Source organism: Lampetra planeri, chromosome 3, assembly GCF_965212315.1.
Source record: "Lampetra planeri chromosome 3, kcLamPlan1.2.h2, whole genome shotgun sequence".
Classification (NCBI taxonomy): domain Eukaryota; kingdom Metazoa; phylum Chordata; class Hyperoartia; order Petromyzontiformes; family Petromyzontidae; genus Lampetra; species Lampetra planeri.
This window is the reverse complement of record NC_136109.1, coordinates 22,274,863-22,294,061: the sequence shown is the minus strand read 5'-3', so window position 1 is coordinate 22,294,061 and position 19,199 is coordinate 22,274,863. Positions and strand designations below refer to the sequence as shown.

General features: G+C 45.6%; 1 protein-coding gene across 3 annotated transcripts in view; it reads right to left on the bottom strand.

Annotated features, from left to right (window-relative positions):
• Positions 1-4,326: 4,326 nt before the first annotated feature.
• BNC2 (basonuclin zinc finger protein 2) overlaps positions 4,327-19,199 on the bottom strand; it is an 85,195-nt gene continuing 70,322 nt past the window's right edge. For all 3 annotated transcript variants that reach the window (XM_078623829.1, XM_078623821.1, XM_078623815.1), the window contains 2 exons: positions 12,595-14,816; positions 4,327-9,649 (listed from right to left, as the gene is read on the bottom strand). In XM_078623829.1, the coding sequence (XP_078479955.1) occupies positions 8,905-9,649; positions 12,595-14,816 (2,967 nt within the window). In that variant the 3' untranslated portion in view covers positions 4,327-8,904. The remainder of the gene's footprint in view (positions 9,650-12,594; positions 14,817-19,199) is intronic.

Sequence of the window (19,199 nt, the reverse complement as noted above, 5' to 3'; positions counted from 1 at the left end):
TTACTCCACGCGACTGACCCATTCCATGAGGACCTACACGCTTTGTTGTCCCTAAAAATGCGCAATTTAACTGTTTAAATCTATCGTGTATGCAATAAATACAACATATGAACACATTTATGTAATCCAATCCCCCTTGCAAAAGAGGCGATGATTTATGTATCTCAAAGGGTTTACTTCATCTGGTTAAATAAAGGAAGCAACAATAACTCATTTGGGTGGACAGCCCTTCTAGGTTATTATTTTCAAATGGCAGCTGTTCACACGACAGGCTGGTGTTCTCATACTTAGCATAGATCAGCAGGCCACTGTTATGTAACTGTAAACAAAAACATACCCGTACGTTATTGATGTAATCGAATGTACACTGGGAATGTTTATTCCTTTAAGAGAACTGCAGGATTTTAGAAAATTCACAAATTATCGTCAATATTTTATTTGAATCGCTTTTTCTTACTGCCATTATATCAACCCCAAAACCCTAATTTGTTAATACAGACTGAATGGACTAAAAAAAAAACTCACCTGAGCAGGCGGCATAAAACCACACACGCGGAATCCTGTGTTTGGTGTGCTATTCTTTTTACGTTGCACACAATAATGGCTAGCGCAAGGATGCCGTGCAGAACCAATAGTGGTAAACAATTTGAGAGGTCCTCTGTTGGATCACTTTTGGGATTACTGGATAAATTGTGTGTGGGGGGGGGGGGAACACTCGCACAAAATAGCCGACGTGTGAATTGCGTCGCGACGTCTGCAAGCGGGCAGACAGGATGTCCTCTCTGAAGGACGCTGCGCTAATTTGATAACGTTCCCACAACGTATTATAGAGAAAGGTGATGGGCGGGGGTGGGTGGGGGAAGACTGGCTGTGGTACGGGTGTTTAAAGTTTAAACTACTGAACCCTAAATTAGCATATGTGTGCGAGGAAATGCACAGTAAGTTAGTAAAAAAAATTGTTGGATGCTTGCCTGGCAGAAAATGTTAAGATAACAAAAGAGCAGAATGTTTTACAGTATTAGTGGCCAGTGCCACAACGCGGGTGGCAAAAGCACATAGAGCAGCAGCATTTGGGAAATTTCGACAGCATTTTAGAGGTATTTTTGTACAGCTTGTTCATGGCCTTGCCTGTCCAAAAAGATTGTTTGGCAATGGCAAAGACCTGACAGCGACAAGGGAGACTGTTCTGGCCGTGTATCTGCGCGATATTGATAGAGCCAAAGGCCAACCGTGACAAAAGCGTACACCTTGGAATGCTGACACTCGGTTTTCATGCAAGATTTATACCTTTGCAGAGTCACAGAAAGCCACTCCTATCACTCACTCAGCCTCTCCACACTTGCAATACTCAAGGGGGTCCCTCTTATGCATTCAAGGTGGACCACACCTGTCTTGGTGTGTGATACTGCGCCAGCCTAAGAGCTAATGTAAAGCTATTCACAAATAATGCTACAATAATTTAGACACTGGACAGGAGATTAAGGTAACACTGGCTGTAAGACACTTTGTCCATGTACTTTCATATAAATGTTACTTCTTTTATGCAGCCTCAGAACGGAGTTGTACTCCACCTATTCGGAGTGCATTGAAGTCCACTACTTGATGAAGGCCTCCCGATACCACATCGCTCATGGAGGTTTGTTTGTTTATACTTCACCACGTTGGTTAAAGCAGGCTGCGGAAAAGAGGGTTCCAGGACAATTTCAGATATCATCACTGATGTACGTATATGTATGTTGAACTTCTTTCATACCATTAATAACAAACCGTGCTAATCGGAGCTGCAGGATATTAGGCATATCCACAGTACCCACCATTAGTGTGTTATTGTAGACCATATCAGTGAATTAACTCTAACCATTTAATGTATTTATGCTGCATGTTGTATCTTTCTTGTATTTGAAATCAAGGGTTCGACTCCACATGATACCCATCCCCTACCCCGTATCCCTCTAATCTTCTCCCTCTACGTAATCGCTGAAGTCACAGCGACAATATGGGTCCCAAAGGTGATTACAAAATGGTCCAACTCAGAATAAAGAGAAACTAAAATTTGGAATCGTTAGCCCACAAAAGCATAAAAGTATGAAAAATAAGAATAGGTTTTGCCTTTTCTGTGAAGATGTTCAAACACAAGTTACCTTTTTCAAGGAATCAAGTCTGCATTAACCATACGTACTTGTGGTGAACATGCAAACAAACTGATAATATATTTTTCATACTTTGATACTGGCAAAAAGGTTCCATGATATAAAAGATTATATTTTGTGATAAATTGTGGTGGGATTTCATTTGTTGTCATTCATCGCCTATCGATAGCTGAAAATACTACGTTTTTAAAATACGTAGTCCTAGCCACTTCACTTGGTACACCGGTTATTTTTTTTGCTTTCTTCAGTCAATATAAACACTTGCCCATTATTTTGATTGATAAAAGCAAATGGCATTATAAAAATGAATGGCATTAGGGGACACTTAGCGATTCACAATCTCCAGTGTTATCTATAAACATTTAAAACACTGTCCCGTAGCCATTACGAAAATTCAGCTGTAAACATATTGATTCCGTATATTGTCGCTGCGTTTACAAGTGGCGTGCATTTTCCCCAACCTGTATGTTCTGCAAGCAACCTAATGGCCTTAAAATTTTCATGGGAGCCAAACCTGGCAAGAAAGGGAATTGGGGGGGGGGGGGAAGTCGACGGGATTGCGTGTGGGGGGGAGGGGGTGCGGAGATGGTCGTTGTATTGTTATTGCGTTCAAAATGTCTAGTATCTGTATCGCAGTGAGTCCCAGCAGCATGAGGCTTTGGCTGTCTCGAGCAATGCCCCCCCCCCTCGATCGGCGGTCGATAGCTGGGTAGCGCGTGTTGCCGTGGGTGAGGCAGGGGGGGGGGGCTCTAGCTCCCAGCTTCTCTGCCGAGTGCGCCCGGCGGACAGGGATCAATACCACCGAATAAAAACAGGCCAGATCTGTTGACATGTCTATTCCCAGGCGCCGCTTCCCATCAGGCCAAATGGGTTTCAGGAAGCATGCCCCAGCAGAGCTGCAGAGCAGGTCGTGACAAGATTAATGTCACACGCTGCCTCGCACCTCGAAAGAAAAGGGGAGAAGTGTGGTGGTGGTGGAGGAGGAGGGAGAAAAAAATGGATCCTTATAAGCAGGCGGAATCGCAAATGCGCCAACTCACGTCATTTATCGATCGCATTGTTGTAATTTAAGTTCTTGCCTATAAAAGAGTGATATGCTCCGAATGTGCCAAGGGATCTCCAACGCATTTGCGTTGTGCAAGATTAGGAATCTGGAAATGGCCCCAAAAAACTACACTAAGAATATTTAAAGTGGTTTTAACTGGTATATGGAATTTGCGTTTATTGAAGATGGTATCCCGGCAACAGAATGCTCCAATGGGATGAAGATGACCCCCCCCCCTCTAAAAATAGTAACACCTCACTCTCAACACATTCTGTGCGAAGTCTATTAAAGCAGAGGTGTCAAATGACAGTTCCTAATTACCTCCAACAGAACTCCTAAACTACTCGTATATATCACTTTCCCAAATGAATTCGCGCACTGCAGAATGCTCCCACTTAAAGCCAATATTTAATGCATTGCCATTTCCCCTTGAATTTCCAAAGCAATTATTAAAAATCACAATTCTTGAAAGCAAGGCATAAATTATTACTCGTAAAAACCATTTGCCGCTGTTAATATTTGCAAAGGAGCTTGACCATTAACGACACCGTAAACACGCGCACTTACCTGGTGTAAATTGCTTGCCAATGATATTAAATACGGAACTATGCTGGGAACATAATCATTATGCCACCCTTTACTGCCAAATTATATACCTGTCTGTCTTTTTTATAGCAGCATTTTCTTTTCTTATTTTTTAGCTTTGACTAAAACCAAATGTTAATATATGGCATTCATGTTGTTTTGCTACAAATAGGGCCCAACATTTTGTTGAATCATAAAACGATATGTATGAGTGATGGAGTGGTTAGCAATGAAGTTGCACTCTAAAAGCAGCAACCTTAGTTTGATTTGCAGCCATGGCTAACATCAGTGGGGAGTGCTATCTCAATTAATCCAACTTGCTTTGACCGGCGTGGTGAAGTACGGTCAAACAACACCCCCCAGGATGAGCATGGCATTTGGCGAGGCCTTCATCTAACAGTGTATCGACAAACAGCTGAAATAAATGTTGTTGTTTTTATTAACGACCGTAGTTTTTAGATCTTAGAACTTTTGCTACAAAGTGTGATTACCCGAATAAACACTGTTTTTTTCTAATGTATTGTATTAAATTACAAGCAAAATATATATTTTTCCAGTTCTTTATTATAAAATGTACAAGATAGCTTTAATACAAATTACGCAATTGTCAGATGTGCATATGAAGAACTCTCATCTCTTCAACCTTTTCATATCCGATGCAAAATCTGAGCGATAGACTTTGTTTACAACACACAAAGATAGCAAGGGCTCCGATACAAAAAGAGGACAAAAGGGGAACGTGACAATGACTTGCAGTACACATGTGGGATGGAATACAACTAGCAAAACACTGAATCAAGTCGTGTAAACCAGGTTTTCAATCCTAATATTATTGTCTGAAAGTTGAGACGAACAAAACACCAGCTGCATATTAACAGTTTATATTGACACGAGTGTAAATGTTCATCATGCGTGCTTCCTTAAACTCACTTAAAAAAAGACACGGCACGTTTCACTGTCATAGCCGATATAATATGAATATTCCAATTTATTATTATGAACCAAGTATTGAGAAACTTTGGACGCTATTAAAATTGTGTACAGGTTATAGATCGTTAAAATCACATGCTTTTGAATTTTCTGAAAATGTTTTCGATGTGACAGTTTTAGATCATTTTATTTAAGTCTTCTGCAGTTAGCTTGAGGAGTAATTCCATTAAATACCATATTTATAACTGTATCCAAACATATTGAGACACAATAGTGTATCTGACTTGCAAACGGGGGGACCTGAGATAAATCAAATATATCTATATCCAGATTGAATTGGTAATTGCGCAGCATTGGTAACGTTGGTTACTTGCACACACACATACGCTGTTAAGCATTGCCCAAACAACATTACAAATCAGGGGGATTACTTATTTAATTCCGAATTTGATGTGGTGCAGGAAGCAGCCTGTGGCACATTTATCTGAATGCCGGTGGAAATTATCCTGTGCGCCATTCCATGTTCGCCAATTATTAAAGACAGCCATCAACAACAACAAAACGACCGGGACGCCCACTTGACGGCTGAAAATGCAGCCCCAAAATCGTACGCAAAAGTCGGCACTAGAATTGAGAACCTGGTCGAGATAAGTCAATGCGGACCTCATAGCGAACTTTAAATGAACCCTCAAGGTAGCGTGCAGTTCAGTGCAAAAATGAACATTAACGCAGGGATACACAGTAACCACACGGGAAATCTACAGCGCATTTTATGGCAATTCATATACCAAACCGAGTAAACTGGCATATTTTGAAGCGGAAGATTAGCTATATATTAGGACATTTTGCATGCTCTAAAGTGCGATACATTACACTGTATCGTTTGAAAAAATATTTCATTGAATTGCAGCTAGCTACTGTACAGTTTCACTGTAAGAATTACAAAAAAAATTGACAAGTCATGGCAATTTCATTTATAAACAATGTTTTGTTCTTTGTTGTTGTTGTATAATTACATTTGACGATGTTAGATTACAGATGAGCTGCGTAAAGAATTTTTTTTTAAATCAGTAAAAACAAATCATAATCATTCGTCTTGGACAAAGTATCTCATAGAACAACACCATTTGTGCTTTTAGGATCGCGTCTCACCGCACTGCTCGCCGCCTGCCGCACACCTTCAAATCGCAGCTATGGCTCACGTTGCGCGCTTCGAAGGACTCCGCCGTCGGTGTTTGTGGCCTTCGCCGGATACGTCGTTGACATTCCGCGGGCATTTACACACTCTCGCTTGCGAGCGATAAACGATTTTTACATTTGTGAATCCTTCCGAACGAGGAGGGAGGATGGGAACCCAGCGTGCCGCTCTCTCCCTGCGGCAAGCAAGCTCGCTCTCGAATAGCAGCCGGAGTGCGCTGGATCATTACGATCCTCCGACTGGCTGCAAACGGTGAAAACTTCTTCCGACGCAGGCGAAGACGTGGATACTCGTTGATTGCCGGAGTACACGCGGCGTGTTGGAAAAGTAAAATACAAATTTTCGTTGAACGATGAAAATTTGGGTAGGATGCAGCGTTTTACGTGTATGAAGGTTGAAGGATTTAACAGAGAGTGAGTTGTACAAAAGGGAAATTGTTAATTTAATTTGCACTGAGCGTCAACAAACCCACTTGGCCCAAGGGAATGCAAAGGTGAAAAAGGAATTTGCAGCGAAATACACAAAATCAAGTTTGCTTTGTTCCATTGATTTGATCCACGCCGTATTGGTTTGATGGTACCTCATTAAGCTGCCTTCAAAGTGCTAACTCTTCCTGCCCTTTTGCATTGCTCAACTGAAGTGACCAAGTACCTTGTCACAAGTACCTTTTTTTCTGCACAAACAGACCGTACAAGATGCAAGAGAAACTTTTTTTTTCTATTTCAATAGGTAGTACAGCATTTAAGCTATAAAATTAAATATAATGTACATTGCAGTAAACTGTACTTAAACATTAAACAAGTAAAGCTGTTATTTTACAGAATACAAAATGAGATTATAGAACATTTTTAGCTAAAAAAATTGCAAAAATTAAAACACTTTTAATAGTTGAAATAAAATATATTTATATGCATTTAAATTTGGAAAATGTGAATTTAATGAAACAACAAATTAAATATGTTTTTCTTATTTAAAAAAACAGCTTCATTCCCGTAGACATCTGCAACCACAAGAAGTTTGTTGGCATGAGTTAATTTGTGGAAATATTTCATTTAAAAAAATTTAATGTAAAATATAACTGTTTGGAAAAACAGTCGGTAAACATTTTTTGGCCAATAGGCCATCATCGGGTGTACCATTTCTGTAGTTTATTTCCATAACCATTACTAAAAAGAATTACAACAAATTCTGCCTACAGGATTCCAGTGGTTTTTTAAGTTCAGTCTCTCGTCCTACACCTTGAAAGTACATGCCGTATTGACGAAGACGAGAAGACATACCTGTGAAGACCCCCAGGGAAGCACTGCACAAACCACACGTTGGTTCGTTACAAAGGGAGCATTACGGCCTCGTCAAAAGTAACCGAAGCTACGTTTTTACTCGTTGCTACGTGGGCGTTTCTCAATAATGTTTAAAAATGCCAGGTTTTGTACCTCGGTTAAAAACCTGGTTTTGGGAAGTCGTCGCTGGCGTCCGACGCAATTAGGACGATGTCGCTCAGAAAACACATGGAGCCATTTAACATTCGGGAACGTGAATTCCGTAACGATATTACTGCAAGCAATGGTCATCTCATAAAATTGTGCCTCCTTGCTCTTCATCATTTGAAATCCCTTAAACTGTGACTGTCTATTTCAAACGGTGTGATGCTGTACGATAAATTACAACACATTTGTCGTACGGTGGTTATCTTACAACTAAGCTATTTTTAAAGGCAGGAATCACTTTGTTACGAGCTGAGTCAATCAGCTGTAGGCAAGAACATCATCTATACACAATGTGCAAAAATGGGGTAATATAGAAAATTATAAGTAAAAAAGAAAAATTAAATACTGGCACCACAACTTATATTTCACAGCAGAATACTTCTCAACAGCATTCCATGTAATCAGGACAAAATATAATGTGACCTGTGTGTAGGCATGATATAACACAAGGCCAGTTGCCTAAAAGTGATGTAGGAATGATCTCCCATTAAAAACAAGACACGTTCAATGGACTGAATGGCACGTGTGGGCAGTTGTAGTGACGAATTCCGGTAACCGCATTTGCTTTGTTGAGCCACTCAGAGAGGACTCCGTGTATTCTGTCCCAATGACATGAAGTTTTGTTGGCATATGTACAGCAAGTCACCGAGCCAACGGCTGCTTATATTGCGAAATGTAAGGTCATTGTACTTGTAAGTGCCTTAATATTTACGGTCTCGAAAATTACCAAAACAGCAGACATACAGATTATTGTAACAATTTATCCACAAATATAATAATGATGGTGGGAATAACAATATTGAAAATTCAAATAGTGAAACTTAAGTTCTTATTTTTCTCTTTGGCCACTCCTGTGTATTTATGGATTCTATAGTTTTCAAGTAGACATGTGGTGCCCAAATGTGCAGTGCTAGCAGTTTCACTGCTATGCATGCTGACTGATGTCTGGCTCACTCCCCTGTGCGTCTGCAACAGGCTATTTTTTTAAAAATTGTATTTACAGAAAGCACGGTTAAAAAAATTACTCACAACAGATTTACGTGAACATCTGTAAACTTTTAATATCAGTTCAATGTCCCTGTACCAACACATTACGGATAGCCTTTTCGGAATGGAGTCAAGACGTGTGCATTAAGTGGTGCTGCGTGGAGGAAGTGTCTGGTTTTTTGACTTGGGGTTTACGGGACGTTGTGAATGTGGTTGTGAGTGTGGCTGCTCGAAGAAGTTGGAACATCAGTAGACAGCTGGTGGCTTTTGTTCCCTGTTAATGACCCGATGCTGTGACCTTGTGTGGCGGGGTCAGGGTGACAGGAAGCCACATGTGGATCACATATGCAAGCCGCCACATCAGTCCCTTCGACAGAGACATAAACAAGTTACAGCTGGTGCCAATGAAATGTTTTTTTTAAACGAGTCTTGAGTCCGGTAAAAAAAAACGCAATGAGGTTGCAAGGCTGTGTATTTTTGGAATGGTTAAAGCGATGTCGCTAGAAATGTCTGTCCTTGCTTTTAATCGGCCATACTCAGAGGTAAGTTTCTGTGCAGGTTTGGATTCTGGCTATGGCGGTTCCTGCTCCGGACGGATGAGAACATCATGTTGCAGCCGGGCACCTTGCAACGGTGCATCTCGCGCAGGTGAACCGTTTTGTAGTGCACCCGCAAGGTTCCCTTGTTGCTGTACAACTTGTGGCAGATGCTACAGCTGATGGGACCTCCTGACAGGGGCCTGCTCGGGGTGAGGCCGCCCTCACTATTGGCTACGCCATTGTCCAAACCCCCTTTTGTCAGCCTGTCGCCCATCGGCGGCGACGCCTTGTCCAGGGCCTCTGCGCCTTCGCTGTACTCGTCGCTGTCATCTAAAATCAACCCCTCCTCGCTGCCGATGTCCGAGCCAGGCGAGGAACCCACGCTGCCACCTGAGCGCACGCTCTGATTGGTGCTCAGGTCCAGCACCGAGCCAGGCCCGTCATCCGTCGGGGGCTTACTGTAACCATTGCTCTGCTCGACGCAGTGCGCCGCTGCCGGTGGCTCATCCCTGCCATCGGCTGAGTCCTGGCTGCCTTCGCCAGATTCTTCACGGCCGTCAGGCCTGCCTTCCAGCGGCGGCGTGGACAGCGGGCTCCCATACAGCTTGGCCAGGAGCTCCTGTCCCCTGAGGTCTCTCGTGAGCGCGGGGCTGACCATGGACTCCAGACACATGTCGTCCAGGCCTTTGGTCAGCAGCTTGCGATGCAGGTTTATGTTGGCACTGTGTCTGAAACAACGGGACGGATTAGCGAATCAAAATATTTTTTTCTTTCTACAATGAGTTTACCTGCTGGGTTACACGTGGTAAAGGGTTGGCATAGCAGTGTATCTTAAAACTCTGTTTTTGTTCACGAAATTTCTTGTTCTTGTTTAAGGATTGAATCTGTTTATTATATCTTTGAGAAATACAAGCTGCCTACTATTAAGCCCTGATATCACACACACACAAGAAGATAAGGCGTTTCCCATTTACGTCCCACACATGCAGGAGACATGTGCCGCTAGTGAGCACCTGTGAAGCCGACGCGTGTTGGTGTGTGTGCGCTCGCGCGCGCGCACACACACCAACACGCGCGCCACATTAATACAACTGATGAGAAAGCGCAACAATTTCACCGAGGAGTTAATTGGGTTTCTGCTGGCTCGACCAGAGTTCTGCCTTCCTCCTTCTAATAAACTGGACGCTTTCCCTATCGACAGCATCGAGTCGAACCCCATAACCATGCCCCATCTGCACACACTTTCCCTGCGCGCCGCCCTCCTGCTCCTCCTGTCCCCTTGCCGGCAAACCCCCCCGCCCGCCCATGCCCTGGCTGCCTCTCTCCCTGCGCCCGGGCCATCCCCTGCGGGCCCCCCGTGCACCCAGCCGCAGAAAATTACGGGGGCCTCGGCCAAGTCCTGGTGGGAGGCTCGAGTGCACGCTTTTATTTATGCAGCGCTGTCTCGCCTCCATCCTGCTTTACAGCCACGGGGTCGATACTTCCTTTGGAATGCCGAGGGGGGCGGTGGGCGGAGTGGGGAGTTGGGATAGGGGGGGGCAGTGCGTGCCTCCTCGTCCGCCACCACCGCACCGCCCGCTCGCCCGCCCGTCGCAATCGCGCCCTTCGTTCTTTAGCCATTGCAATCGAATCGTGGAAAATGCAACCGGAAAATGGGTCCCGTGCACCGCGTGGACTTTCTGGCTGGAAACTCATTTGGAAATGTTTTCTCTCTTTTTTTAAAAAGACTATCAAAATAGCCTTGCTTTGTGAGCTGCCGCTTATTATTATTATTTTTTTAAATTTATAATTATTGTTGGAATATACGTGTGGAGTCTTTTTTCTCTCTCTCTCAAGCTATCCGTAATTGCAGCGTTATGCTTAGGGCACAACAATCACTGTTCACGTGATGGCCGTTGTTGTACATCAGCAGTTAAAAATGCATGAATAAAATGCGAATTGCCAATCGCGTAATACCGCTTCCGCCGCGCTCTGCGCCCTCAACATATTACGCATTGCGTCAACACCCACGTTTACTTTCACGAGCGAGGCAGGAGGGTACAAATGATCCCTTAACAAAAATGCATGCACACTTTGTTCGAACAAATAACTGGTCACCACGGATCACCAAAGTCACCGGCGTGCCTGTAAATAGGTTGGGCGAAAGTATACGGCGGAACTTTTAAATAAAAACTGAATTTGTAACTGCCGAGAAAAGAAACAACTATAACATTATCCCCAACCGCAACCGTGGTCCTTCAGTGGGGAAGAGCAAAACACAAAGGAGAAAATTTAATGAGTGTTTGCCAGCTCAACAGAAGGTTCCCTCTTGGTCCACTCCTTCCTGCAAGCCAAAACGCAACTGACAGGCGTCTGGCTGTCTTCCTCTTCACCCCCAAAGCCCAGTCCCCCCCCCACCACAGAGGAGCCCCCCCTCCTCCTCCTCCGCTAAAAAGAGAGATGCGTGTTGTGTGTGCGCGTGTGTATGGGGGTCAGCGCTACGCTGCCGCTAGGAACGATTATCTGACACCGGTCTTGGGCGTCCCCTAGGTCGATTCAGCCTCAAATGAGTACCTGGTGCGGTGTGTAGTAAACATCGCCACTGGGGAGACAAAGGCGGTCGGGCGTGGTTGCTGGCCACCCACCCCGTCGTGTGCCGTTCGGGCCTTCATAGGTGCTCGCTAACAGCACTTGCCTCTACAGTCTGGTACGGCTATACGGGGGATCTTTGTCTTTGTGTTTCTCTATTCCTAAATACGGCAGCATGTAGGGGACACGCACGCACGTTCCCTCTGACATTTCTTCCGTCTTCACACGCCGTGTGCGCACACACGGGCACGCGCACACATGCACACGCGTTCATAGAGATACCTCCACAATGTGACTTTTTTGTATTGTGCATGTTTTAATTTTACATTCTGCATTTAATTTACTACAAGTCTATGTTTCTGCGGTGTATCGTCGTTATTCCTGATATTGGAACATTTCGAAGCAAACATATATATGAAGCGGCTTATTTTTTCAAAAAAACGTGTTTGAAGTGTAGTCGTCCCCCCCCGCCCTCTCTATTATCTTTCCTCATTGACAGCAACACCGAACTGCCCATTTTAAAATAAAGTGTACACCTTTATACACGCTTTATACTTAATAACGTCTTCTATTTTATACAACTATGAATGTATGAATTACAAAAAAGAGTGTGTGACAGCTATCCATTAGGTTACAATGCACCAAATACTGTGGCATGCAGTGGAGGATGCACCTGGACAGGCAAGGGCAGGTGTACGGTTCCATAAACAATATTTCAACATCGTGGGCTCTTTAGCTACCGAATTGAGCCGTGAACACAAAACTATCATTCTGTTACAAGACCGCTACATTGTGTTTTTTTGTTGGAGTTTTTTTTTTGTTACACATCAAAATACATTTACATTAGAAAAAAACAGTACATTTTAAAATGTTTTTAAAAATTTCGCCATTTTTATTTAGCATTTTAACTATCGAGCTTGTGAACGATTAACATGAACATACGACACGGCACATGCAATTTCCAATTTGGAAAAATAATAATAGTAATAATAATATATTTCGTCTGTCGTCATTCACCTACCCTAAGCGGACTAGCAAACAGGTAAAAGCCTGAGAGCCGTATTATTTATTTTTAATTACCACATCTGCCGAGCTAGAAACTGACCTGTCCCTGCTGCGTCGGGAAGGAAAGGCAGCATTGCAGCCCTCCACAGAGCAGACGTGCATCTCCTTCAGGTGGACGTTCTTGTAGTGGAGTTTTACGCTGTAAGAGTTCTTGAAAATCTTTTTGCACACGTTGCACGCTTTGGGGTCATTGCTCGAGAGCCAATCGCCGTCCTCAGAGAATCTCTCCGTCATGCTGTAGTCTAAGGCCGTCATGTTCTTCTCGTACGGGGGGCAGCTCAGATCTCTGCGCATGGCTGCCGCTACGAAGCTGCTGTTGAAGAAGCCGTACGGCCCGAAGGCGTAGTACGGTTCGTAGCTACAGTCCGGGTGCTCCTCCTTGACGAACGCCGGCTCCGACTGCAGGGACTGCCTCCCCTCGTCGTCGCTCTGGCTGCCCTCATCATGGCTCTCCTCGTCCATGCGGTCCTCCTGCGAGCTGTCGTCCTCGCATTCTTCCCTGGCGTTGCCCACGTCTCGGTCCGAGAGCTCTGGGAAGATTTCTCTCGCGAGCTCCGCGTTGCTTCTGTTGTTGTTGTCGTGCGCCAGGCCGTTTCCCCTCTCCACGCCGTTCGTTTCGGCGCGAGCGTCCGCGTCGTCCCCGTACTTCGCGTCCGCCGCCTCGCGCATGTCCCCGTAACGCTCGTCCTCGCTCTTGTTGTTGTCGTCGTCCGTTTTGGCGCTGTTCACGTCGCTGCTGACCGACCTGTTTTCGTCACTCTCGTCGTCTTCGATGTCAAACTCTTCGTCGGAGATCTCCATGGCATCCTTTTCTATCTTCACGGGCATGCTCGACTTCCGAGGCTTCTTCTTCGAGACGGGCTCCATCGGGAGCTCCCGAGGAGACGGCTGTTCGGGGATGGAAGACGACACGGAGATGGAGGAGGGGATGTGACACGGGGTGTTGGCCAGTTCGCCCGGTGTGATGAGGCTCCGGAAGAAAGGCGGCACGGGCTGCACCGTTTTAATGGTGGGGAAGACGAGAGGGCCGTGCATGCCGGCATCGAGGCCTCCGCTCGGAAAGGTCAGGGAGAGGCGATTGGGGGTAGAAAAGCTGGACTCAGACTTGGGAGTCCCCATCGAGGGCGGCGTCGAAGGGTTGCTCACGCTCCGGATGAGGTCGCGGTCGCGGTTGTTCCGGAGCATCGGCATGTGCAGCCGCGGGTTGGGGTTCGCGCTGTGCCGGTTGCGGCTTCTCAGGGAGCTGAAGACCATGTTGCAACCTTCGATGGTGCATTTGTGCTTTATCTTGAGATGGACGGCATTGTAGTGGATCTTGAGCGTGCCCTTGTCGTAAAACGTTTTGCCGCACGCGTTGCAAAACACCCGTCCCTTTTTTGACGGGGCCATGCTCTTTCGCAAGTGTCTCATTTTTGCCGAGAAAAATATGCTCTTGGGGGTCTCCGTCTTAATGATGTTGCCCATTTGCGAGGCGGCTTGCATGGGAATGAGCCGCGGCGGTGTTTCAGGCTTTGTGTCCACGTTCGTGATGCTGGACAGCGCGTTCCGGCTGGGTGTGTGGTCCCCTCTGATGATGGGCAGGTGGTCGCCTCTCAGCACAGACGGCTGCTCGGCCCTCAGCACCGACGAATGATCGCTCGTGAGGACGCCGGGTGGCTCTATCCCCCTGAGTACGGACGCCTGGTCGGGCCTGAGAACGGACACCTGCTCGGGTCTGAGCGCTGTCGCCTGCTCGGCTCTGATCAGCGACGCCTGGTCGCCTCTGTGTCCAGAGTTCTGCTCAGCGCGCAGCACCGACACCCTGCTGCCCTCGGCCTGGCCGCTCTCCGTGTGCCTCTCGGGCAGTGGCATGGGGGGCTCGCGCAGCCTCAGCGCGGCCTGATCCAGCAGGAGGCCGTTGGGCGGGAGGCCGATGAGCGGGGCGGCCACGGGATTGATGAACTGGAATGGGAGCAGGAAGGCCAGGCTGTTGGGGATGTTCTCGAAGTGGTGGACGCTGTTGGTGGAACCGGGTGCACCGGGGCTCTCCAGGTGCGGCGTCATGCCAGGGCTGCGGGAGCGACTGCTGCCCTCGATGAACGAGCGGATGTCCGAGTCCGCCTTGCTGCTCTGCACCGGTACGGCCAGGAGCTCCTTCTCCTGGATGGCCATCAGCTCCACGATCGACTTGGTCTCGCCAAACCTCAGGAACTGCTGCAGGGTGATGATCTCCTCCTCTCTGCTCATGATTGTCCAGCGGTCGAGCACCTTCCCACTAACATCCTGCACCCAGAGCAATACAAAAGATGGTTAGCGCCTCTTACAAATGTAAAATAAAACATATATGCCTGGAGATGAATAATTGTAACAGTAGCACAATTAATAAATCAATATTTGGACTTATTAAATTACTGTACATTAGCTGCAACAGTTCATCGATCCGCAGGTTGTGTGTGGGGTAAAGTGGGGTGTAATGCCCTCTTCCAAGACATCTGGCCAGCTTGGAAGAGTAGGCCAAAATAGCCTCTACAGGGGCTTGCTAGATCTCCCTCTAGTAGAGGCCCTCTCGCAAGGCTGCGCCTTTACCGTCACCACCTACATTTTTATTCATGTAAGCAATTATATTACAGTTGGATGAGTCCCCTTTCCTTTTTTTTCACTCCAAATGAATATGATCAATAATGTCACTTAGATCTCATGTTTTTTCGTGAGTGTAGAAATTACTATTACCTTTATGAAATTAAAATGTATTATACTGGTGCATAATTTATATTAATCACTTTTCCATCATCCTTAAGCAATATCTACGATTCCCAGTGCACCGTTTTGTGGTAAAACAGGTTAATGATTATTATGATGATGACAAATTTATACCATCACAGTAACTGCTGTCTTGAAATTTAATGAGCTTTTTTTTAAAAAGGCACATTTCATCAGCGCTACACACGCAATAATCACATTTTACGATTTACCACAATACAAATATATTTAATTTTCATTGCAATGACATGACGCTTTTCTGAAGCCAATCATTTACAGTTGTGACAGAAACTACCAGTATAAATTACTCAAGCTGGAATATACACACAGACGCACATACAGTCGAAAGCTGTGTTATATATGTCCAATAAATTAATAACAAGGTAGTGTTGCACATGCTTATACAAAAGTGGATCTATAATATACATTTTACAACAAGGTGAACCATAAAAAAAAATCTATATGTCGGTGTAGTCATTTGTTTCAATAATTTACCATAAGCTTTTAACGGACAAACCATTAGTGAAAGTGAAAGAGGAGGATGCCATAGATGGGAAAGGAAAGGGTTAAAGGAGGCTGACTTTTCAATGTCCAACTACGGTCCAAAGGGGACTTCATTCAGGGTCACCACCGGCAAAGCCCCCTCCAAGTCACGGGCCCCCACAAACCACTGAAGCAGCTGTGTCGGTACACAACAGAGCGGCAAATGAGAGTCTCCATTAATTACGCCTTTCTGTAGCTTGATAAATTGACACGTCATACTGCAATCTGGCCGCTACTTTTGTGCACCGGCAAAAAAAAAAAGATCTGCCTTATGCGTGACGAGATTCCCCCTATAATTATCGTAGAACGGAGGGCCTCATTTGGCACCAATTATCGGCCACGAATCCAAGGGACGCTTAGTGTGTGTGTGTGTGTGTCTGCCGCCAGTAAAGTCATTACAAGCGGGCCGTGATTTAATTTTTCATTATTACAATCAGCACGGAGGCTGGGTGACCTAACGCAGGTTGTCAACACAGCCTAGTTAATCTCGGCACTGAGTTGGATCACATGTGCTACCTGTGGCGGATAATGGGCACGTCTGAAAAGAGCTTGCCAGCACTTAATCATTACCTGTGGCTCGCAGAAAATGATTATGTGACTGCACGCCCTGCACACTGCGCTGCTATATTTATGGCCGCGCACGAGCGAATGTGACAGAAGCAGAGGCACGAACATGACACAGCACAGGGGAGGCAATGGGGTGGGGGGGGGGACTCCGGCAGTTTGCTTCAGGACAAGAAACACTCAGTGCAGCCATTAAAGGCCGTGTAGAGAGGCTCGTTCTGTCACCGTGGCAGCGTGCTGCTCACTTTGGAGAGAGAGGGACGTCGAGTCGAGAGAGAGAGAGAGCGAAATAGGTGCGGATAAAAAAAAGCCTCCAGCTGCCACTGTTGTGTTTACAATTGAACTGATGACAAAACACTGCCCTCCAACTCCAACAACAACATCAGTGAGCGTAACGAGGCTCCGTTACGAATTTTACTCTACCCCAAATTTTTGGTTAAAGTGTTTTAATTCCAATGCAGGCGGCAGCGCATATTAATTCACAACGCCTACTGTTGCGCGTCCATAAGGACGTCGACCGAGGAGACGGAGCGACGGTTATAGTGCGCAAGAGGCTCGGTGGTCTGTTACATCGCCGCGTCGCGTTGGGGAGGTTTTCATCCAGCAGTGGAATGACCATGGCAGACGGCGATATTGCAACCGGCTCTCCCGTGTGCTTTCGGGTTTGTTGTACCGCATGTTGACCGGCACGACGCCCGGCGTTTTAGCTTCACGTGCAAGGGAGCTTCTTCGGGAGCTGACGGTTTCGGCATCGTAGGTGCCCGGCAGCACCACGAGAGAGCCACACAGCACACCCGTGAACACCAACGGAGCAGTAATTGCGATTGCTATTTTGTGTTCCTTGCGCACATTTGGACACCTGGACCCCTCGATGTAACCATGCCGTTCCCCCCCCCCCCCGACTTACGCGGAATTTATTTTCTTTCTCCCTCCTTTCTACCGTGTAAATGTGGTTGACCTTCAGGGACCAATTTATTGTACATCAGTTGGGGGGGGGGGGGGGGATCAAGACTGGATTTATTTCATAAGAGTTAATACTGGCTGCTTCATGCCTGAGCAGTCTGCTGATCCAGTAAACTGCTAAATGTAGTGTGATAAAAGCTCAGTGTGCGTGAATGTTATCCATTAGCACCTTATCATGAATGGTTCATGATTTCTTGACGTTCTCAGAGGGTGGCGACTTTGTAAAAATGTTTTATAGAGAAGTCCGAGAATCAATAGTCATCGCCGATTTACACAAGTGACGCGCTTTGGGCAATGCGAAAATACATTTACTGAAATGATTAATCCTTTATATGAACCTTCATACGGTGTTGGGGGGGGGGGGCACTTTGCTTTGTTTGTGAACACCATTTGAAATCATTTCAGCGAAGCTCCTCCAGTGTGGTCAGTAAATGCTTTTGCAATTAATATTAATACGGTACAGTAATCTATCGTCTCTCGTCCATCGACGTATTCCATTTGTTCCGTTATACATAAATATGCGTAACCATCAGTGACTCAGTGTGCGTGTATAATATATACCTACGAAGCATTGCTTTGCTTTTTTATAAAGTAAATGTTGGAAGTGACTAACTTGTAAAACACATCATATTCCTTTACGGTGAGCGTTTGTATGAATGCAAGATAATTAAGATTGGCCCATTATATGAACTAAAACCACATGCTTAAGTGGTGATTCACAGGCATCGCGTCCATGCCCATGTGTTTTGGAAATGCACGCTCCATTGTGTACAGATGCTACCTTGTGTACCATTTAGCATGCCCAAGCCATTTTGTCTTGTTGCAACCTGCAGACTATGTGGAATGGAATTCCGCGCACTCGCTGTGTCCATTCATTACATTCACATTCGCGTTCTTCATCCGGCGCAAGCTATAAGCGAAACGAAAATAAAACAATATTTCTCTCACCAAGTCTTTTTGTTTTTAAAAGAGTTCCCCAAGAACAATCGCAACCCCTCTCCAACAGGGACGCAGTTCAACTAATCCAGCAACGATGGACAATGAAAGGATTGCGCGCTAACAGCACCAACCGCAAACAACAGCGACCGCAGAAAATGAACGACTTTAAAAGCGCACAAATATGCTTATAAATAATACCTGCACGTACGAACAACACCCCCCCCCCCACCTCAAACAATGTGTCCCCTTCTCCACCAGATGGCAGACATTGAGTCAGGTGAAACGCTGCCCGAGGCCTTCAGGTAAACAAAGATGCAGGTTTCAGGACAGAGCGGCCAGTAATGAAAAACACAATGCACGTGTGGGTGAGCAAGTCACAGCGGAATTCCACAGTTGCCCAAGTTGCCAGCTGCAAGCTTCAAGAGAAAGCCAATTACCGACAATCCAATAAAACATTCTAAGGGGCATAATTTATTTTTGACCAAAAAAACAAATAAATACTTTAATAATGCCACTGCACAACAGGATTTTTATTTTTTTACACCGCTGTAAAATTAATGACAGAAACGTAGGCAAGCAAGGGTTGATTGTAGAGCGAGATGCACACTCTACCCTGCGTGCTACGCTTGTTCCACCAACGGCGAGACGGTGCAGCAGACGGCCTGTGCCTGCTACATTATACATTCACTGCATGGATTCCCTTGACTTAACGTCTTTTTAATCTCTGCTTCTTGCCCAGCTCATGTTGCGATGAATATGGGGACCTCTCGTTCTTATCACGCCGCATTTAAAGTGCCAATCATCCGCAGAATCGAGGGCTCGACGGGCAACGGGAACATCCATTAAAACAAATGAGCAGCAATCAAATAATGTAAACCGACATCACTTTGCGTAGCA